The 23,800-nt window shown below is 43.7% G+C and overlaps 1 protein-coding gene across 4 annotated transcripts in view; it reads left to right on the top strand.

Moving 5' to 3' along the window:
- Positions 1 to 23,800, top strand: part of tmem245 (transmembrane protein 245) — a 124,789-nt gene continuing 100,989 nt past the window's right edge. For all 4 annotated transcript variants that reach the window (XM_073054291.1, XM_073054290.1, XM_073054289.1 and 1 more), the window contains exon 1: positions 1 to 575. In XM_073054291.1, the coding sequence (XP_072910392.1) occupies positions 15 to 575 (561 nt within the window). In that variant the 5' untranslated portion in view covers positions 1 to 14. The remainder of the gene's footprint in view (positions 576 to 23,800) is intronic.

Genomic DNA, 23,800 nt, shown 5'->3' with positions numbered 1-23,800 from the left:
AAGCAAAGGCAAACATGGCGGAGGAGGAGACGGCGGCATTGGGGGATAAACCTCTGCTCGTCAGGTCCTCGAGTGTCAGTCTCTTCAGCGACTGCGTCCAGCAAGGAGTGCAGCAGTTGCTGCCGCTCAAGTTCGATAAGAACATTAAGCAGGCTTTTTATAACACGGGCGCGTTGATATTTGTGGCCATCTCTTGCGGTGCAGCCGTGCTGGTTTATTTTATCCTGGAGGCGTTTCTGCGGCCGCTGCTCTGGGCCGTACTTTGTGGTACCTTCCTACATCCCTTCAAGACTACTCTCACTAACCTGGTAAGGAAGTGGCTGGATGGCCTGCAGGATTCCCACACGCCTATCGTCTTGGGCACCCTCATGCTGCCTATTTCCTTCGTCAACCAAGGGGTGGAAACGTTGGGCAATCAAGTATTGCTGAACCGCAAAATACTGCTTATGTTAGCCATGGGTGCGCCTGTTTTCTCTCTCCTCTACTGCTTCAGCACCTGGGTCGGACTGCGATTACTGCTCACTGACACCGGACGGTTAATCACCTTGGGGCTGGAGTATTTTAGTACATTGTGGGTAAGTTGGAAGAAGACTGATTTCGTCAAGCATGTTATATGAGTATTAGAAATTATTTTAACCGAAGAGCTGTCGTCGCTGCTAAAATGATTTGAATAGTGCACATTTGCTGTTTTGAAGTTTTAATTAATCGACTTCGGGAATCAGATTGTGCCTATTGGATCTTGTAAAAATGTAGTAATTGCAAAGGGTAATGAATTAATTGGTTGGTGAGATGGTAAGTGAGGCTCAGGGGATTCTTATTCTCACGAGCTGGGAGAAAATGGGGTGACAGTAAGAAGGGTTATTTGTTAATGAGACAGTGGAGGGCAAGCTTCATTTAGGGAAAGTAATTTCTAGTATCTTCTGTGTGCAAAGTGCAACATTAGAGCAAATTTATTGGATGCAGGAAATGGGGGAAAAGTTGTAGAATCCTTATATATTGATATGAATGACAGACTGCAAAGATCCGCAGCACACTATGAATGGTCCCAGCTTCAGGCAGTAAGTTGTAACATGTAGATTGCTTATGGACATGTCCATTGGCCCAGCTCTTAAAGCCACCATTGACAAACTGAAGCAAGTGAGAGAATGAGCTTTAAGCTAAGCATCAGCAGATAAAGATTCTGCTTTATGGCTCCACCTCTAGAAAGTGAGGTCCAGCTTACCACACTCCACACTTATTGTTTCTACCTTCTACCCAAGATCCACAAACCTGCCTGTCAAGGTAGACCCATTCTTTCAGCTTGCTCCTGCCCCCCAAACTCATTTCTGCATACCTCGACACTGTTTTATTCCCCCCTTGTTCAATCCCTTCCCACCTATGTTCGTGACACTTCTCATGCTCTGGATTTTTTCAATGATTTCAAGTTCCCTGGCCCCCATCGTCTTATTTTTACCATGGATGTCCAGTCCCTATATACCTCCAACCCCCACCAGGAAGGTCTCAAAGCTCTCAGTTTCTTTTTAGATTCCAGACCTAACCAGTTCCCCTCTACCACCACTCTCATCCATCTAGCGGAATTGGTCCTTACTCTTTTTCCTTTGGCTCCTCCCACTTCCTCCAAACCAAAGGCATAGCCATGGGAACCCGTATGGGTCCCAGCTGTGCCGGCCTTTTTGTTGGCTATGTGGAACAGCAAAGTTTCTCACTTGCTTCAGTTTCTCACGGGTGACTATGTGGAAAGGCAAATAAACAAGCCTTTACTGGTATCCATCCCCCAGTTTTCCTTCGCTACATTGATGACTGCATTGGCACTACTTCTGTCGTGGTTTTTCGTGCCTCACAAATGACCAAGAGACGCAGAAGATTCTTCAAGAAGGGTTAAACTTTAATTTGCAAATCAAAGCTGAGACAGTCATTGAGCTAGTCGCTGATTGCCCACCGACCCCCAGACACCAGCATTTTTTATAGCAATCTCCTGGTCCAGTTGCATTAGCATATGTAATCGATCTATAGTTGTGTATTACACGTACCTCACGTACATCATGTCCCTATTGTTTCTATCAATTGACTTAATCATGTTCTAATCTACATCTCTTAGCTACCTCTCATTAACATACCATTGTCTTCTACATTTTTAGGATTTCAGTCTCCTACCAAATTGGGTACATGCATAGCAAATAATAGTCCTAGGATTATGTGACTTAATTATGTTCTAATCTATATCACTTAGCTACTTCTCATTAACTCCAATATATCCCCCCTTTGAGACCCAGAGAGTGTCACACAGAGAAAGAAGACCAAGAGTCCGCGCACAAAAGCCCCAATAAACTCAAGCACTTATTCCCAAATCTCGGGTTAAACTATAATTTTCTGCGCCAAGACCTCAAAGTATTCTCTCCCTGTTACCCGGGCCACTGAGCCAAAAACCGGTCCCTCTGTATCTGAGACAGGGAAAAAGACTCAGCAGCCCTTACAATCTACTCCCACACTGTCGTTTTGCTCCTGTCATCCTGCAGGTGTTGTAGGCTGTAACGATACATTTTCGGTGTTTCTTTCTCCACTAAGCTTGCTTCAGTAATTGCCACGAGCATTAGAAATTGTTTGGTTGCAGCATGTACTATAAGAGATTTGAGACAAGGAAGAAAACAGCACAGCAGAAACGCACAGCTCAACAATATAATACTGACAGTTATTGCTATTTTAGTCAGCCATGCTCCCCATCCTCCGAGTCTACTTTCTAACCAATCAAAGAACTGATGTCCGAACCCTGCGTTCTGTTTGACCTCCGTCCGCAGATTCTTTAATTTATTCATTGCTCTGGTGAAAGACCCTTCTGGGCTAGTATTGTTCGGTATGAAAGTGCAGCATTGTTCTCCAAACGTTACACACACACACCCTTTTTCTGCCAAAAGCCAATCCAGTACCTGTCTGTTAAGAAGCCCTACTATCCACCACCACATCCTGAGGGTCTTCAGGCCCGTCCTCAGAATCAAAAATTTCCCATACTAATTGATCAAACTCCTGCGGTGCAGTGTCAGCTTCTTGTTCCCCCTGTCTGTCTCCTGCTAACTGCTCTTCCGCATCACTTACCTCGGACACTTCACCTGATTGCCCTTGCAGGACAGCCCTCGTGCAATGGTTCAGGTGGTACCAGGTGGAGCGTCCTTCTACCTGAACTGCGGTGGGTGATGCCTTGGTCACCGTCAAGGGTCCCTCCCTTCTTGGCTCGTTCCACTTTCTCCAAAAAACTCGCAGGTAAACCTGGTCTCCTGGTTTAATCGATCCTTCCCCTTGTACGGTCTCGGGCTCTTTCTGTTTTTCCTGGGCATAAATAGACCTATGTATCATAGTTAGCTGCTGCATGTATTGTTTCAATTCTATTTCCAATTGTTCCAAGCTAGGTCCCTTATACGGCCCTCTCCACTGGGGCACTGGCATGGGCCTCCCAGTGAGCATCTCATGTGGTGTCAGGCATGTTATTCGATTAGTTTGCATGCGGTAACTCATCAATGCTAACGGTAAAGCATCGACCCAATTAAGTTTAGTGTCTGCACAAATTTTGTTTAGTTTGGCTTTCAGGGTTCCATTAATTCTCTCTACCATGCCCTGCGACTGAGGGTGGTATACACATCCAAATCTTTGCTTTATCCTCAGCGCCTGTAGTACCAGTTTGACCACTTTCTGGATAAAAGCTGAACCATTGTCTGAGCTAACTTCTGTAGGTATTCCAAACCTTGGGATCACTTCATTTGTCAGGAATTTTACCACTGTCTTTGCCCCTTGATCTCTTGAAGGTACTGCCTCCACCCATCTGCTAAATCGATCAATTACTACCAGCATGTATCTTTTCCCTCTCACTGTCTTTATCATGTCTACGTAATCGATCACTAGATGTTTAAATGGTCCTTCAGGTACAGGAATGTGACCTATTGGGGTTGTAATTCCCTTCCGAACATTATTTTGTGCGCATACCTCGCACTGTGACAAGACAAAGTCCACTGAAGCCTGTAAATAAGGTGACCAAAAACCATCCTTCTTTATTTTCTTTATCACTTCCCCTCTTGCACAATGGTCCATCCCATGCGCTTCTGAAATCAGAATCGTCAGTAGAGGGGTGGGCGCTACCAACAAACCGTCTTCCATGCTCCACAAGCCTTCCGGGTTCTGCTTGGCCCCCCCTTTTTCTCCACATTGTTTGCATTCTTAGGATTTTGCATAGCAAATAGCAAGCTCAGAACTGACTTCATAGTTCTGACTTCATAGTTTTGGTAAATTTATACTTTTATACTCCAATACTTCCAGTACGCATGCTGAGCTCGTTGACTTCATCAACTTTGCCTCCAACTTCCACCCTGCCCTCAAAATTTACCTGGTCCATTTCCGACACCTCCCTCCCCTTCCTTGTTCTCTCTGTCTCTATCTCTGGAGACAGCTTATCTAATGACGTCTACTATAAGCCCACGGACTCTCACAGCTACCTGGACTATTCCTCTTCCCACCCTGTCTCTTGCAAAAAGGCTATCCCCTTCTCTCAATTCCTTTCTCTCTGCTGCATCTCTCAGAATGAGGCTTTTCATTCCAGGATGAAGGAGATATCTTCCTTTTTTAGAGACAGGGGCTTCCCTTCCTCCACCATTAACTCTGCCCTCAAATGCATCTCTCCCATTTCATACACATCTGCTCTCACCCCATTCTCCCGCCACCCCACTAGGGAAAGGGTTCCTCTTGTCCTCACCTACCACCCCACCAGTGTCCATGTCTAACATATAATTCTCCATAACTTCCATCATCTCCAAAGGGATCCAACCACCAAGCACATCTTTCCCTCCACCCCTTCTGCTTTCCGCAGGGATCACTCCCTACACGACTCCCTTGTCCATTCATTCCCCCCCCCCCCCCCCACTGACCTCCCTCCTGGCACTTATCCTTGTAAGCAGAACAAGTGCTACACCTGCCCTTACACTTCCTCCCTCACCACCAGACAGTCCTTCCAGGTGAGGCGACACTTCACCTGTGAGTTGGCTGGTGTGGTATACTGCGTCCAGTGCTCCCGGTGTGGCCTTCTATGTATTGGTGAGACCCGATGCAGATTGGGAGACCATTTCGCTGAACACCTATGCTCTGTCTGCCAGAGGGAGCAGGATCTCCCAGTGGCCACACATTTTAATTCCATGTCCCATTCCCATTCCGATATGTCAATCCATGGCCTCCTCTTCTGTTGCGATGAAGCCACACTTAGGTTGGAGGAACAGCACCTTATATTCCGTCTGGGTAGCCTCCAACCTGATGGCATGAACATTGATTTCTCTTACTTCTGTTAATGCCCCTCCTCCCCTTCTTACCCCATCCCTAATTTTTAATTTTAAAAAAAATTCTCTCTTTCCCTCTCACAATAACCTCTTGCCTGTTCTCCATCTTCCTCTGGTGCTCCCCTCCCCCTTTCTTTTTTCCAAGGCCTTTATCCTATGATACTCCCCCTTCTCCAGCCTTGTATCCCTTTTGTCAATCAACTTCCCAGCTCTTAGCTTCATCCCTCCCCCTCCAGTCTTCTATCATTTCGGGTCTCTCCCTTCCCCCCCCCCCCCCCCCGGACTTTCAAATCTCTTTCTATCTCTTTTTTCCATTAGTCCTGACAAAGGGTCTCAGCCTGAAACGTCGACTGTGCTTCGTCCTATAGATGCTGCCTGACCTGCTGTGTTCCACCAGCATTTTGTGTGTGTTGCTTGAATTTCCAGCATTTGCAGATTTTCTTGTGTTTCCAGCTTACCGTATTTTGGGAGCCACATCTCAATAAGGCAGGTACTCAAGGAAGATAAAATTTGCCATCAGCATCAGTTCAGCAGCAAATCCTTTGGCTGAGTAAAGAGTAAAGACCAAGACCTCGAGCTGATACAAAAGCCTTTGTGGTCCTAGACAACTAGAAAACACAAGAAATATCACCATTGGCTTTTCCTCAAAATCCCTCCAGTAGTTTGAGTAAACTGAAGTCAGTGTGCTCTCCTGAGTCAACATCTCCAGCATTGATGGGGACACAGCAGCATGGGCAAGGAAATCTGACAATTACCACCAGATCATTGTCAGAGAATTTTTAAAATAAAGCTGGATACCAGACTTCCAAGGAGAGCCCAGACACATTTGGAGCTCTGAAATACAAGTGAAAAGCGTTGCTTTCTATCTAGTAGCAAGCATGCGTGACCTTAGTAAAACAAAGGTGTTAATTCATGTCTACACTCATCTCATTAGTGCAGCTGTGTTATCACTTTAGTGAGGGATTTTGGCCAGAACTATAATTTTAGTTATGCAGATTAAAAAATTTAATTGGAAAAACACTGGATTTTCTCAAATACACAAAGCTTAGCAATAGACACAGCTCTTTTAATCCTATTTTTGAAATTTTCTTCCACACCATCCTTCAGCTAGTAGCACAGAACTCTGTACTAGATATTACACAAAAACATTGAAGTCTGGCGAATTTGGGAATATAGGAATGCCTGTACAGGTAATCCCCGAGTTAGGAACGTCCAATTTACGGACAACTTGTACTTAGGAACCGAGGAAGGAGAACACCATCTGCCATTTTAAGTCAGATTGCGACACCGTCCGCCATTTTAAGTCGTTGCCGTTGACACAGTGTTCAGTGTGTAACTTTGTATTTCGCTTAAATTTTTCTTAGCAAGAGTCACCTTGACCCTGCCCCCCCCCCCCCCCCCCCCCCCACCCGTTCTGGTTGGCTGGTGGCGTAGTGAAATCAGCGCTGGCCTCAAGACAGACCGCTCCCGCCCGAGCGCGTCGGTTTGATGTCGATCCAGTGACTCCCGTACCATCCGTGCCCCGTTAATGTCGAGCTTGCAACTCGACCTTGTAAAAAAAAGCACTGCCACCTCCAGTTTAAATTCCCACGTGGAATATTGTGGAGGATCAAATACCCATTACTTGTCCCATTTAATCTGTGTCAGAGCGATCGTCCTTAGGACCTGGGGAATTCAGTGCAGTGGTCCTTAGGACCCAGCAGACCTCAAGAGCTGACGGAGGTCTGGACCCGCCTCCCGCCGTGTTTCTGTTCCATTGACGGGAAGCGATCGCGATTGAAAATAAAGTGGAAACAATAAAGCGTTTGGAAAGAGGTGAAACGCCATCGGTCATTGGAAAAACGTTAGGCTACAGTCAGTCAACGATCAGAACAATTTTAAAGGATAAAAGATAAAAGTGAGAATAATGGAGCCTGTGAAAGGGCCTGCCCTGATGAAAGCTACAATTATTACTAAGCAATGCAGTGGTTTAATTATTGGAATACATACGTTTCTTAAGTGTTTTATATATATAGAAAGGTAAAATATATACTATATACCAAGACAAACGTTTGACTAACTGATGCTAATAATACCAGCTGTACTTGTTCCGATGTACATACAAATCCGACTTAAAGATGGACTCAGGAACAGAACTCGTACGTAACCCCAGGACTGCCTGTACTGGAAACAACTTGAAAAAAAAGTGAATGAAAACTAACGGGCAATGGAATGATTTCTATGACCAAAAAAGGAGAAAGGCAGAAGGCAAGTAACTACAGGCCAGTTAGCTTAACAGCTATTATTGACAAGGTGCTAGAGTCAATTATCAAAAAGCAAAACGTTTACAAAGATTTGGCGTAACATCTAAAACTTTGACAAACTTCTATAGATGTGTGGTGAGAGTGTATAGACTGGCTACATCACAGCCTGGTATGGAAGCACCAATGCCCTTGAACAGAAAATCTTACAAAAAGTAGTGGATGCAGCCTAGTCCATCATGAATAAAGCCCTCCCTTCCATTGAACACATCTACACGAAATGTTGTCGCAGGGAAGCAGCATCCATCATTTGGGGCCCTTTCCACCCAGGTCATGCTAAATTCTCATTGCTGCCATCATGAGGAAGGTCCAGGAGCCTCAGGACTCACAACACCAGGTTCAGAAAAAGTTGTTATTACCCTTTAACCATCAAACTGTGGAACGTAAGGGATTAACTTCACTCAACTTCACTTGCTGACAGAAACAACACCGATGTAGGACACCTCGGAGGAAGCACAGGTGTAGACCGGGGTTACAAGAGCATTTAAGGAAACGGGGTTTTAAACTCCCTTTCTGGACTTTCTTGCTGGTGAACATGCAGTCTCTGGTGAATAAAATCGATGATCTCAGAGCTAGGGTGCTGAACCAGAGGGACATTAGGACTGTGTGTGTCCTTTGTTTCACGGAACCCTGGTTAAGCCCTTCTGTACCGGATGCGGAGATTCTGATTGATGGGTTTACTATACACTATCAGGAGAGATCTATAGAGTCTCTCAAAAGCAGAGGTGAAGGAGTATGCCTCATGACCAACTCTTCTTGGTGTACAAACATATAAATGCTATCCCAGTTCTGCTCACCAGACCTGGAATATCTAGCAGTAAAGCGCTTTCTTTTTTACCTACCACAGGAGTTTTCTGGTAGCAGTTTACGTTCCACCTCAGGCCAATGTAATGCAGGCTTTTTTAGATGATCTGAGCAATGGGATCAACATGTATGAAACAGCGCACCTTAATGCTTTCACCATCGTTTTGGGAGATTTTAACCAGATCAGGCTGAAAAAATCACTAAGCAACTACCATCAGATCACTTGCAATACCAGAGGAAACAACACAGTGGATCATTGTTACACCACCATCAAGAATGCCTACTGTGCTATTCCACGCCCTCACTTTGGGAAGTCTGATCACCTGGCTGTACTTCTACTCCCTGAGTATAGGCAGAGACTGAAGATTGCAGCACCAACAGTGAGGACCAAGAAATTATGGACAAGGGAAGCACAGGAGTGCATACAGGACTGCTTTGAATCGGTGGACTGGACTGTGTTCAGGGATTTATCTTTGAATCTAGATGAGTATGCTGCAGTTGTTACCGACTTCATTAAAACCTGTGTGGATGAGTGTGTGCCCACAAAGACTTACTATACATTCCCAAACCAAAAGCCGTGGATGAACCAGGACGTACATTGTCTGCTGAAAGCTAGATCTGTGGCATTCAAGTCTGGCGACCCAGGCCTAGACCAGAAAACCAGGTATGATTTGAGGAGGGCTATTTCAAGGGTGAAGAGACAATTTCAAACAAGGTTGGAGGTGACATTGGATGCATGGCAACTCTGGCAGGGTATGCAAGATATTACTTTGCAAAAGCAAAACCTAATAGCATGAATGGCAGCGATGCTTCAGTACCAGATGAACTCAATGTCTTCTGTGCATGCTTTGAAAGGGAGAACACGACTACAGCTGTGAAGATCCCTGATGCACCTGATGACCGTGTGATCTCTGTCTCAGAAGCCAACGTTAGGCTGTCCTTAAAGAGAGTGAACCTTCGCAAGGCGGAATGTCCCGATGGCGTACCTGATAAGGCTTTGAAAACCTGTGCCAACCAACTAGTGGGAGTACTCAAAGACATTTTCAAATTTCACTGCTATGGGCGGAAGTTCCCACTTGCTTCAAAAAGGCAACAACTATACCAGTGCCTAAGAAGAATAATGTGGGCTGCCTTAATGACTATCACATTGACAGTGATGAAATGCTTTGAGAGGTTGGTCATGACTAGGCTGAACTCCTGCCTCAGCAAGGATCTGGACCCATTGCAATTTGCCTATCGTCGCAATAGGTCAATGGCAGATGCAATCTCAATGGCTCTCCGCACAGCTTTAGACCACCTGGATAACACAAATACCTACATCAGCTGTTCATCGACTATAGCTCAGCATTTAATACCATCGTTCCCACAATACTGATTGAGAAGTTGCAGAACCTGGACCTCTGTACCTCCCTCTGTGATTGGATCCTCGACTTCCTAACCAGAAGACCACAATCTTTGTGGATTGGTGATAACATATCCTCCTCGTTGATGATCAACACTGGCACACCTCAGGGGTGTGTGCTTAGCCCACTGCTCTACTCTCTCTATACCCATGATTGTATGGCTAGGTATAGCTCAAATACCATCTATAAATTTGCTGATGATACAACCATTGTTGGTAGAATCTCAGATGGAGATGAGAGGGCGTACAGGAGTGAGATATGCCAACTAATGGAATGGCGTCACAGCAACAACCTGGCACTCAACATCAGTAAGACAAAAGAGCTGACTGTGGACTTCAGGAAGGGTAAGACGAAGGAACACATACCAATCCTTACAGAGGGATCAGAAGTAGGAAGAGTGAGCAGTTTCAAGTTTCTGGATGTCAAGATCTCTGAGGATCTAACCTGACCCCAACATATCAATGTAGTTATAAAGACAGTGCTATACTTTATCAGGAGTTTGAAGAGATTTGGTGTGTCAACAAATACACTCAAAAACTTCTATAGTTGTACCGTGGAGAGCATTCTGACAGGCTGGATCACTGTCTGGTAGGGAGGGGTCACGGCACAAGACTGAAAGAAGCTGCAGAGGATTGTAAATCTAGTCAGCATCTTCTTGGGTACTAGCCTACAGGACACCTTCAGGGATTATTATTTTTATTTTATTTTTCGCTGCTAGATTACGTATTGCATTGAACTGCTGCTGCTAAGTTAACGAATTTCACGTAATTTGCCGGTGATAATAAACCTGATTCTGATTCTGATTGCCCCATCCTTGAATTGTTCCCACAACCTGTGGACTCATTTTCAAGGACTCTTCATCTCAGGTTCTTGATATTTATTGTTTCTTCTTCTTCCTCCCCGTCCTCGTCCTCGTCCTCCTCCGGGCCCTTCAGGCCACAATGTTGTGCTGACCATGTAAAATACTCTAGAAACTGCCTAGAATTTCCCTAGCACGTGGCCCTCTATTTTTCTAAGTTCCATGTACCATGTACCTATCTCTTGAAAGACCCTATTGTATCCACTTCTACCACTGTCACTGGCAGTGCATTCCGTGTACCCGCCACTCTCTGTGTTTAAAAAAAAAACACATTGCTTCTAACATCTCCCTTGTACCTACTTCCAAGCACCTTAAAGCACTGCCCCCTCATGTCAGCCATTTCAGCCATGGGAAAAGTCTTTGGCTAGTCACATGATCAATGCCTCTCATCATCTTATACACATTTTTATAAATTATTATTTCTTCCTTTTATTTGTACAGTTTGTTGTCTTTTGCACACTCGTTGAATGCCCAATTGATGCAGTCTTTCATTGATTCTATTATGGCTGTTGGATTTATTGAGTATGCCTGCAAGTAAAAGTAAATATATGGTGCTAGATAATGTACTTCGATAATAAATTTTCTTTGAACTTTGAAATAGCTGATCATTTAGGAAAGTTGAATGTAATTGAGCCTGAGCAACATGATTTTATGAAAGATAAATCAGGTTTGGCAACTTTCCTTGTATCCGTTGAGGGAGAGTTGATAGAGGGAATCCTGTAGGTGTATATATTTAGGTATCCAAAGGTATTTGATGAAGTGCTACAAGAAGATAATGGCAAAAAGAGATATAATAAATTGGTTCTTTTATGGACTGGAAGAAGGTAACTAGTGGAGTGTGGCTGCGATTAGTTGTTGGCCCGCAATTGTGCTGTACTTGTATGAATGATTGGGAGGATGGAAGAGCATACTACGTTTCTAAATTTGCTGGCTATACAAAAATAGGTGGAAGGGCTTATTGTAGTAAAGATTGTGTGATTCTGCAACAGGATATAATTGGACAGAGTGAATGGACAAAAAATTAGCAAATGGAGTTTAATGTGGAAAGTTTGAACTTGGGCAGTATGAGAAGAGAACAAATAAACATTATTATCCAAATGGAGAGAGACTGCAAGTGTGCAGTACCGACGGATTTGGGTATACTAGTGGATCACTGAAAGCTAGCGGACAGGTGTAGTTGTATTCTCCTTTCAAAGCATGCATAAAAGGCACTGAGCTCATCTGGGAATGAAACATCACAGCCATTCATGATGTTAGATTTCACTTTTTAAAAAGTAATAGCCCGAAAACCCACAGGTCTTGAAGTCAGTGACAACTGTAGTGTATTCATTCAGACTTGAAGATCCCTTCCATTGCTGATCCCTCAATGAGGACCTCCCATTCCTGAAGTCCACAATCAGTTCCTTGGTGTTACTGAAGTTGAATATAAGATTATTGTTGCAACACCACTCAACCAACTGATCTATTTCACTGCTGCACACTTCCTCGTCACAATCTGAGATTCTGCCGATAATAGATGTATCATCAGCAAATTTATAGATGGCATTTGAGCTGTACCAAGCCACATAGTCAAGGGTGTATATAGAATTAGCATGCAACCTTGAGGTGCACTGGTGTTGACTGTCAGCAAGGAGGAGACGTTAATTTCAATCTGTACAGACTGTAGTCTCCCGGTGAGGAAGTCAAGGATCCAGTCGCTAAGGTACAGAGACCCAGATTCTAAAGCTTGTTGGTTAGTACTGAGGGTATGATGGTGCTGATCCTGGCAACATCGACTGTTTGAGATGGAAATGGACAGCAGCCTGATGTAGGTATTGCTGTTGTTCAGTTGATCCAAGGCCAAAGGAGAATCAGTGAACTCTCGCAAGACGGCATGCCTTGATGATGTAACTGGTAGGGCACAGAAAACCTGTGCCAACCAACTGGTGGGAGTTTTCAAGGATATCTTTTTCAAGGTTATTTGTCTTCCCATACCTTCTTAACTATTTCCATGAAACTTCCGCAAATTGGGACAGCCACTTAATTGGGCCAAGATATACTGGTCCCTATGTATTAACTGGAATCCATTGCATTTTCCCTAGCACGTGGCCCTCTATTTTTCTAAGTTCCATGTACCTATCTCTAAAGTTGATGTGGGTTCCTTACAAATTGCAATGGGATCAATTATATTGGGAAAAATGTTCTGATGTTCAAGCCAGAGGCTGTAGAGTCATCAGATGTTGTGGAAATTCACACATGTAGTTACCTTACAAAGGGAACTTCTCCCTTTCAAAGTATGCATAAGCGTGTTGAGCTCATCTGGTTCGGTTTCACCGTGTAGGAAGTAATAGCCTGCAGACCCTGCCAGAGCTGACATGTATCATCTGTGGTGAGGATAACATGGCCAGTTGCCCTCACTAGAAGCAAATTCCAATCAATTCTCATGATTATCGACAAGATTTGCAGGCTTTACATGATTTTTTTGTGAACTAGTGCTTGCTGACACCATCCCTGAATAATTTGCTGCTTCTCCCCTACTGCCAGGGTGCCAAGGTATTTATAGTTTCTGCTGGGTTCTCTTGAAGCACACCCAAGTTTGTCGATGTTGCCAGCAGGATTAGAGGTTTGAGGCTGGCATGCTAAGATGCATACATTTCTTGCCTGAGTCTTCAGTGTTACAGTGAAAGTGAATATTTAGAAGATGCAATTATCAGTGCTTCTGGCAAGATGGCGGTGCACCTGGATACTGTGACGTCCTGGCTAACCAAAGGTGTATCTGTCTTTTTTAATGTCTTCTTTATGTTCACAAGATAATGCTGGACTTGAACTTCAGGTATTGCAGATCAGGTTATGTTCTGTGTGGTGTGATACTGCAGCATGCAAGTTTTTCATTGTACCTGTATCTCACCATACGTGTGTATATGATAATAGACTTGACTTGAGTAGAGTCAGACAGTATGGAAGCAAACTCTTTGGTCTTCCAAATCTGCATTGACTGTCAGACTCATATTGGTACAAATGCTATTCGTTTGCTCATTTTCAGTTGCATTTTAATACTGTAAACTAAATTGAATTGTTTAGCTCTACTTATTATGGGAGGTTTACCTTATTTTTCAGTATTGCATAGTACAGTACAGGAACAGACCTATTGGCTCATGATGTTGTGCCATACTATGTAAATGCCTAACTAATACCTTCTGTTACACAACGTCATTATTCCTCCATTCTCTGCACAGTCACATGCCTTTCCAGGGGCCTCTTGAGCCTCTATTGGATTTTACTCCACCACTAACCCTGGCAGAGCATTTCAGGCACCCACTACTCTCTGTTTTTTTTAAAAAAGAAACTTATCCCTCACATCTGCTTTGAACAGATCTCCTTTCTCACGTTAAGTGCATACCCTCTAGTATTTAACATTTCAGTCCTGGGAAAAAGATTATTCAACAGCAACTTGTTTCTTTGAGTAGATATTCTGAAACTTGTTCTTTATTATTTTCTGGTTCTCCCAAATAAATTTTTAGAAATCTACAGGGATACGAAAGAAAGTTCAGACAGAAAACCCACAATCTGAAGAACAGGTGATAGATGGAAAAAACACAGTATATTTAACAACTTCCTGTGAAGAATTTGTGTATGTTGAGACTGTCAAGGCCACCTACCACCCACCTACCAGCTAAAGAAAGAAGCAGCCAACATTAAATACAAAATGCACTCTGAACTTGAGTATGACTGATGTTGGCATACTTTGTCCCATATCAACCTATTCAGTTCAGCCTTGCCACAATTCTTGACCAACAAGAAATCCATAAGGCCATATTTAATAAACAAGCCTTTGTGCACAAATGGTATCCCCACTGAAACTCTAAAATTTGACAATGAAGAACCTAAATCACAAATTCACAGTCTTATTATCCACCTGTAGACTTTAAGAGATGCCACAATGATGATAGTCTTCAAGAAAGGAGACATCCAATTGTACTAACTAGAAAGGTATCTCTTTTGTCATCGGGATAATCTTCCTAGTGGACAAACAGCTGATTCCTGAATCCAACAACAGTAGTGTCATCAACAAAGTTGAAGATGCCATTGAAGTTGTATATAGTCACACAGTTGTGTGTGTAGAGAATAGAGCAGGGGGCTAAGCACACAGCCTTGAGGTCACCTGTACTGATGATCAGCAAAGAGGAGATGTTATCAATGTTCACTGATTGAAGTCTGCTGATAAGGAACTCAAACATCTAGTTACAAAAGGAGATACCATAGCCCTGTTCTCGAAACTTGATGAGTTTGGATGGGATGATTGTGTAAGTGCTGATCTCTAATCAATGAACAGCAGCCTGATGAATGAGTTTCTGATTTCCTCATGGCCCAGAGCAGAGTGAGAGCCAGAGAAATCGCATCTGCTTTTGACCTTGTGGTGGTAGGCAAATTGGTGTAGATCTAGGTCATCTCTGATGCAGAGGAGCTGACTCATGCCATAACAAACCTCTTGAAACACTTGATTATGGTCGATCATCAGTTGCAAGAAAAAGTTTGTGAACCCTTTGCAATTAACTGGTTTCCTGCATTAATTACTCATAAAATATGGTCTGATCTTCGTCTTAAGTCACAATAATGGACAAATGCAATCTGACTAAACTAATAACACACAAACAATTGTACTACATCTCGTCAGTACTGAGTACACCATTTAAGCAATCACAGTTTAGGTTCAAAAAAGTATGTGAACCTATGGAGCCTTCTACAAAAACTATTTGGAGTCAAGTGTTCCAATCATTGAGATGAGATTGGAGGTTTGTGTTACAGAGGTGCCCTGCCCTATAAAAAAAGACACAATGTTTGTGACAGCCTGCTCAAGAAAGATCTGTTGGGGGACGTCACGTGATGACGTAGGATCGAGACGCTGGAACCCAGCTCTCCCGTAAAAAGTTAATAAATTAATGTCTAAATGAAGAAAAGTTAGTCAGTATCTTCTAAAAGTAACTTATAAACTACTCCGGACTGTGTCAAGCAATGCCTCAAAGAAGGAAGATGAAGCAAACTAATTCCGGGAAGATTACGCAAGTTGGAACAAGAGCGGGGCCCACGTCTGCCGAGGAACCGCGGTCTCAGGTACGTTGTGCCACCGGCGAGGCGGAACAAGAGACCGCGGCAACAATGGCCATTCCTGAAGGGAAGGGTCATCGTGAATTGCGCAAACCCGAAGGACGGAGCATGCGCAAACGGGAGCAACAAGAACTACAAAGCCCAGCTACCACTGCAACTGAAAGTGACAGTGAATCGGAGGGAGAGTCAAATGTCTCGGAAAGATCAGATGAAGAAGAAGCTAAAAGTCCTTCTAGAAATATAGAAAAGACTTTGAGGCAAATAATGCGTAAATTAGACACATTAAAAATAATTAAAAATAATCAAAAAAGACTCGAAAAAAAAATGACCAAAATGGAGATTATGCTTGATAAAATGACAAAGAGACAGGAAAAAATGGAAAAAAGAATTACGGACTTGGAAACTACAACGGAGGACATGGTTGAAAGAATGGACAAAATAGAAAATGAAAATGCTGCTTGGGCATCAGAAAGAAAACAATTTATGGAACAAATTGATAAGCTTGAAAATTTCAGTAGACGAAATAATATTAAAATTGTTGGACTTAAAGAAGATATAGAAGGAGAAGACCCAATAAATTTTTTTCAAAAATGGATCCCTGAAAAGTTGGAAATGGAAGGAGAAATTCCAATTGAGATCGAAAGGGCTCATAGATCCTTAAGGCCAAGACCTCGAGCTGATCAAAACCCACGATCAATTTTGATAAAATGCTTACGATACCAAGACAAAGAAAAGATCCTGAAGGCTGCTGCCCAAAGTGCCAAAAATAGAAACGGGCCATTGATGATAGCAGGAAAACCAGTCCTTTTTTACCCTGATATAAGTCACAACCTGTTGAAGAGGAAGAAGGAATTTAACCCAGTGAAAAAAGCCTTATGGGTAAAGGGTTACAAATTTACAATGCGTCATCCAGCAACACTGATAATTTTTTTGGAGGAAGGAAAAAAATTTTTTCCCGATTATCGAAAAGCGGAGGAGTTTGTACAAGATCTTCCATCTATTCGCTATGAAGATAGACCCAACGAACAGAATTGATGGACATTTATGGATATTATAGAAAAGGGGAGCAAAATTTTAGAAATACTAAATGAGAATGGTATTTCTTTTTTTTTCTCTTCTTATACATATACGTTTTTGTGTTGCGGGGGGGCTGGGGAGCTTTGGATCGGTTACTGCGGGATTCACGTGTGTAATCATGGCGGTTGCCATGACCCGTACAGCAGAGGGGGGTAATGTTGTGTTATTTTTCCACAACATTAGTAGGGGGGTATTTTGTTTTTTTCTTTATATTTTAATTTTCTTCTATCTTTTAGCCTGGATGATTGGTGGGGACACACATAGCAACACGGAGATTTTTATAAAGATTTCCCAAGATACCATGAAAGTGGAAAGATTAGGTATTATTATAGATTGGAATAATATAATAAAAAAAAATAATGACTAATCTACTAAACTTTTTAAGTTTTAATGTTAATGGGCTTAATGGGCCAGTAAAAAGAAAAAGAATTTTAACATATATTAAAAAAATGAAAACAGATATAGCTTTTTTACAAGAAACTCATTTAACGGACACAGAACACCAGAAATTAAAAAGAGACTGGGTTGGAAATGTTATTGCAGCTTCATTTAATTCAAAGGCGAGAGGAGTTGCAATTTTGGTTAACAAAAATCTACCAATTAAAATACAAAACATATTAATTGATTCGGCGGGGAGATATCTAATTATACACTGTCAAATTTTTTCAGAACTATGGACCCTTATGAACATTTATGCACCAAATGAAAATGATGTAAAATTCATACAGGAGGTCTTTTTGAATTTGGCCAACGCACATGATAAAATATTAATAGGTGGAGATTTTAATTTTTGACTAGATCCAGCTTTAGATAGATCAACAAAGGTTGTTACAAAATCAAAAGCAGTAAAATTAACTCTATCATTGATGAAAGACTTAAATCTGATTGATATATGGAGAAGAATTAATCCAAAAGAAAGAGATTATTCATTTTATTCAAATAGACATAAAACATACTCAAGGATAGACTTTTTCCTATTATCAACAAATATTCAAGATAGAGTGAAAAATGTGGAATATAAAGCAAGAATACTGTCAGATCATTCTCCTTTAATAATGACAATGATAATGACAGATAAAGAGGAATCAGTTTATAGGTGGAGATTTAATTCAATATTATTAAAACGTCAAGACTTTTGTGATTTTATGAAAAAACAGATTCAGTTCTTTTTAGATATAAATTCACATTCAGTTGATGATAAATTTATAGTGTGGGAAGCAATGAAGGCATACTTGAGAGGTCAGATAATAAGTTATACTTCTAAAATTAAGAAGGAATATATGATAGAAATAGATCAATTGGAAAAAGAGATTACGAAATTAGAAAAAGAATCCCAAAGAAATATGACAGAAGAAAAACGAAGACAACTCATTAACAAGAAGAAAGATCTGTTTATATGCACCATGCCTCAATCAATACAGCTTCCAAAGGACCTTAGAAGAAGAATTGTAGAGATAAATGAAGCTGGAAAAGGCTGCAGAAGCATTTCTAAAGACCTGAGTGTTTTATCAGTCCACAGTAAGAGAAATTGTCTACAAATGGAAGAAATTCAGTCCTGTTGCTGCTCTCCCTGGGAGTGGGTGTCTTGCAAAGATCACACCAAGAGCACAATACGCAATGCTGAAGGAGGTGAAACACAAAAGAGTGGCAGAAATCTCTAGAACTTGCTAAAGTCTCTATTCATGTGTCCACTAGAAGAGAAGCACTGAACAAGAATGGTGTTCGTGGAAGGACACCATGGAGGAAACCACTGCTCTCGAATAAAAACATTGCTGCACATTTCAAGTTTCCAAAAGACCACCTCAATGTTCCATAATGTTCTGTGGATGGATGAGACAAAAGTTGAAATTTTTTGGCAGAAATGTATGCTGCTATGCTTGGAGGGAAAAGGGCTCTGTTCGCCAACTTCAAAACCTCATTCCAAGTATAGTGGAAGTAGCATCATGGTTTGGGGCTGCTTTGCTGCCTCGGGGCCTGGACAGCTTGCAATCATTGAGGGAACGATGAATTCAAAATTCTGTCAAGACATTTTACAGGAGAATGTCAGAGTCGTGGTCTGTCACCTGAAGCTCAGTAGAAGTTGGATGCTGCAACAAAGGCAATGATCTGAAACATGAGTAAATCAACAGCAGAATGGTTTTAAAAGAAAGAAGAAACTTCGTGTTTTGGAATTGCCAAAGTCAGAGTCCAAACCTTAACCCAATTGAGATTCTGTGACTTGACCTGAAGAGGGCTTTTCATGCAAGGTATCCCAGAAATATTGATGAAATTAAACAGTTTGGTGTGGGGAAATAGTCTAAAATTCCTCCTCACTGTTGTGCAAGTCTGATCTGCAGCTACAGGAAACGTTTGGTGGAGTTTATTGCTGCTAAAGGAGGCTCTACCAGTTATTAATACCAGTTATTAAATAATTTTTCTTGCAACTATAAGTGCTACCGGGCAGTAATAACTGAGGAAGAAGACCTCGCTCTTCTTGGGCACTGGTACAATAGATGACTTCTAGTCAAGCTGGTGACTGTGTACAACACTCCTTCAGTTGACATCTTCTAGGCATATCATGAAACTATATATTTCATTTATTTTATGTCTTTTTTTGTCTTGAATGTGATTCTGGAACTGTTGGAGCCTGTGATTTGCAGTTCAGAAATCGTTTGGTCATTTCAGCACTCTGCAGTCTCAGAGGATTCTGGGAGGCAGAGGCAGCGAGCGCAAACCTTGCAGCAGTAAGATTGTGGGACATGAATACAAACTTGCTTGTACAGTGCCAGAATCTCATTATCTGAACAACAGACAGGAAACTATCTTTGAGTGATATCAGTTGATTTTCAACAAATGCTTATTGTGAACACATCTAGTTATTTTCTTCCTGGTAAAACAAAGCAGTTTAAAAATATTACAAAGACGAGAAAATCTGCAGGTGCTGGAAATCCAAGCAACACCCACAAAATGCTGGAGGGACTCAATAGGCCAGGAGGCATCTATGTAGAAGGGTAAACAGTCGACATTTTGGGTCAAGACCCTGGAAGTTTAAGAAATCAGTGTTCATACCATCCAGTTGGAGACACAAGGTGTTGCTCCTCAAACCACCATGGACTGACATGTCGGAATGGGAAGTAGAATTGTAGTGAGTGCCCACCAGGAGATCCCGCTTTTTCTGGCAGATGGAACATAGATGCTTGGCGAAACGGTCTCCCAATCTGCGTCAGGTCTCACCACTATACAGGAGTTCATACCGGGAGCACTGGATACAGTAATGATCACAATAGACTCACAGGTGCAGTGTTGCCTTACCTGGAAGAACTCTTTGGGGCCCTGAATGATTGTGAGGGAGGAGGTGCGGGGGGAGGTATGGCACTTGTTCCACGTGCAAGGACAAGTACCAGGAGGGAGATCGGTTGGGAGGGATGAATGGACAAGAGAGTCGTACAAGGAGCGAACCCTGCGGAAAGTGTGGGGGGAGGTAAAGATGTGCTTGGTGGTGGGATCCTGTTACCCTGTTCTCCCCCCCCCCCCACCATTCCCATTTCTGTTTCCCTCTCTCATCTTATCTCCTTACCTGCCCACCACCTCCCTCTGGTATTCCTTGTCCTTTCCTTTTTTTTGTTGTTTTGTACCCTATCCTATTAGATCTCCCCTTCTCCAACCCTTCTTTCATGTATCAGCTTTTCAGCTCTTTACTTCACCCCCCCCCCCCCCCCGAGTTTCATTTATCACCCACTACCTTGTCTTCTCCATGGATTGTCACCTTGTCGTGGTGGAGAAGCTTGTGTGGTCCTAAGATTCCGAGAGCGATGCCGTCTGGAGCTACGCTCCTGGTATGTTCACCCATGGCGGTAAGGTCAAAGGTGAGGTCCCTGACAAAGAACGATCCAACCAAGACCTCAATGGTGGAACAGGCGGACGAAGTTACTTTGAACTTAGTGGCTGTGAAGGCGGATGAAGACTGCAATAAATCCATCAGCTCCAATTGTCGTGTTTTCCATGCCATTGGAATCGGTTGATTTGTGAAGTATCTTGTGCTTCTTGGAGTGCAATATCAAGTACACGTTAAACAAATACATGCAGAGGCGTCTTCACTCTGTGGAAACGGAATGAAGACCATCATCCTCGACCTCGAGAGATAGCCGCGACGACGACAACTACCTTGTATTTCTTCCTCACCTCCCTACCCCTCCCCCCACTTTCTTGCTCTGATTTCTCATCTTTTTTTCCTGTCCCGATGAACGGTCTCGACCCGAAAAGATGACTGTTTACTATTTTCCATAGATGCTGCCTGGCCTGCTGCGTTTCACCAGCATTTTGTGTATGTTGCTTGAATTTCCAGCATCTGCAGATTTCTTTGTGTTTGTCATGTAATTGACACCAGCTTGTACTGTATTCTCACGCAATAAAGATTCGTCTAAGCAGAACAAAACTGAGATTTTACATAAACTTTTTAAAATGGAGAATTAATATTCAGGCAAGCCGGCTGGTGGTGTACCGGCACCTGCACTGAACTTCGAGTTAAGTGGTCCCAGATTTGAATCCAGACAGCTACTTGCACACTTTCCATCCATTCTGGCTTGAGCATTGAGCTAGCAACTTGGCCTGGTAAAAAAGACAAATGCTAAAGGAATGGTAAGGTTGCCGCCTGATGCGTCACAGATGCGGAGACGAACAACAAACAGGGCAACAGTGTGCAAGTAATTTTCAAACTAAGTCTCAGTCAAAATGATCTTTGTGAAAAATGTATACATGAAAAGCTATCAAAGATATAAGTTATGATTAGAAACGGAACAATACCAGGCATTTGGCCTGTCTACTTAATGCAGTTTTCCATTGATCATGTTGTGGACTCTGCTTTGTCACTTACCCTATTGATGAAATTTCCTACATAGGAAAATGAGGGCCGGTATGCCAGGTGACTGAGTTTTGTCCATCGTTCACCAATATTTTGACAGATCTACAGTATGATGCACTTCATATCTTGCTACTTTCTCATATCTAAGTAACGTGGTTAGGAAAAATCAATCAATCTTAAATCTAAAATAGTTGTTTTTTGTAGCTGTTGGAAATAGTCAGCAGGTAAGATGGTTTCAGTAGAGAGAGTTAAGATTTCATGTCAATGATCTGTCCATTTTGGTCCTTGGATATTAAAGAGGTATTGTAGCAATGTACTACATACAGAGCTAGAGACAACACGCAGTCGGTAAGTCGTTTCGTGACTAGTTTATTCAAACTTCGTGGCACTGGCATTTAATCTGTAGCGCCCGCCCTCTCCGGGCGGAAATGACGTCAGAGGTACATTACCAAAGTCTCTCCCCGCGCGCTGGCTATTTGTGAGCCGGTTCGCCTGCGCAGAAAGTGGGTCACCACATAATCCCCTCCCCCCCCCCCCCCCCCCCCAGAACCGGCGATACACCCCCCAATGTCCACAGTCTGGATCAGCCTCTGTTTGGGACGTCTGCCTCTGCACCGCGGTGCCTGAAACTCGACCGGCTGCGCCTAGTCCACATGGGCTGGTTTGAGTCGGTCCACCGTGAAAACCTCCTCTTACCCCCAATGTCCAGAACGTACGTGGACCCGTTGTTGTTGATCACCTTGAATGGCCTCTCGTATGGCCGCTGTAGCGGTGCCCGGTGTCTGCCCCTTTGTACAAACACAAACTTACAGTCCTGCAGTTCTTTGGGTACATGGGCCGGGGTCCGTCCGTGCTGTGAAGTCGGCACGGGGGCCAGGTTGACGAGCCTTTCGCGTAGTCTGTCCAGGACTGCTGTGAGTTCTTCCTCTTGCCCCCTTGGGGCTGGTATGAACTCTCCTGGGACGGCCAGGGGTGCACCGTACACCAACTCGGCCGACGAGACGTGCAGATCCTCTTTGGGCGCTGTGCGAATTCCAATCAGGACCCAGGGAAGCTCGTCCGCCCAGTTAGGTCCTCTCAGGCGGGCCATGAGAGCCGACTTCGAGTGACGGTGGAAATGCTCCACTAGTCCGTTCAACTGTGGGTGGTAGGCAGTAGTGTGGTGTAGCTGTGTTCCCAACGGGCTGGCCACAGCCGACCACAGGCTGGAGGTGAATTGGGCGCCTCTGTCGGAGGTAATGTGGTCCGGTACCCCGAAACATGCTACCCAGGTTGCAATCAGTGTTTGGGCGCAGGAATCGGCAGATGTGTCGGTGAGCAGGACCACCTCTGGCCACCTTGTGAACCAGTGTTCATAGTTAGGAGGTACCGCGCTCCTCAGGACACTGGTAGGGGGCCCACGATATCCACATGAATGTAGTCGACCCTCCGGTGGGTGGGTTCGAACTGCTGCGGCGGGGCTTTAGTGTGCCGCTGCACCTTGACTGTTTGGTTCTGCGCATATGTTCTGGCCCATTCACTGACCTGCTTGCAAAGTCCGTGCCACGCGAACTTGCTGGAGACCAGCTGGACGGTTGTCCTGATAGATGGGTGCGCCAAACCATGTATGGAGTCGAAAACTCGCCGCCTCTAGGCTGCCGGGACGATGGGGCGAGGTTGGCCGGTAGCCATGTCGCACAGGAGGGTCCTCTCACCTGGGCCTACAAGAAAGTCCTGCAGCTGCAAACCTGAGACTGTGGTCCTGTAGCTGGGCATCTCGTCGTCTGCCTGCTGCGCCTCCGCCAGTGCTGCATAGTCCACCCCCAGGGACAGGGCCTGGACAGCTGGTCTGGAGAGTGCATCCGCCACGACGCTGTCCTTTCCCGAGACATGCTGGATGTCCATCGTGTACTCGGAGATGTAGGACAGATGTCGCTGCTGGCGAGCTGACCAGAGATCGGACACCTTCGTGAACGCGAAGGTCAACGGTTTGTGGTCCGTGAACACGGTGAACGGCCTGCCTTCTAAGAAGTACCTGAAATGCCGGATTGCCAGATACAGTGCCAACAGCTCCTGGTCGAAAGCACTGTACTTGAGTTTGGGTGGTCATACGTGCTTGCTGAAGAACGCCAGGGGTTGCCAGC

This window comes from Hemitrygon akajei, chromosome 8 (assembly GCF_048418815.1).
Source record: "Hemitrygon akajei chromosome 8, sHemAka1.3, whole genome shotgun sequence".
Taxonomy (NCBI): Eukaryota; Metazoa; Chordata; class Chondrichthyes; order Myliobatiformes; family Dasyatidae; genus Hemitrygon; species Hemitrygon akajei.
This window is presented reverse-complemented; position numbering and strand designations above follow the sequence as displayed.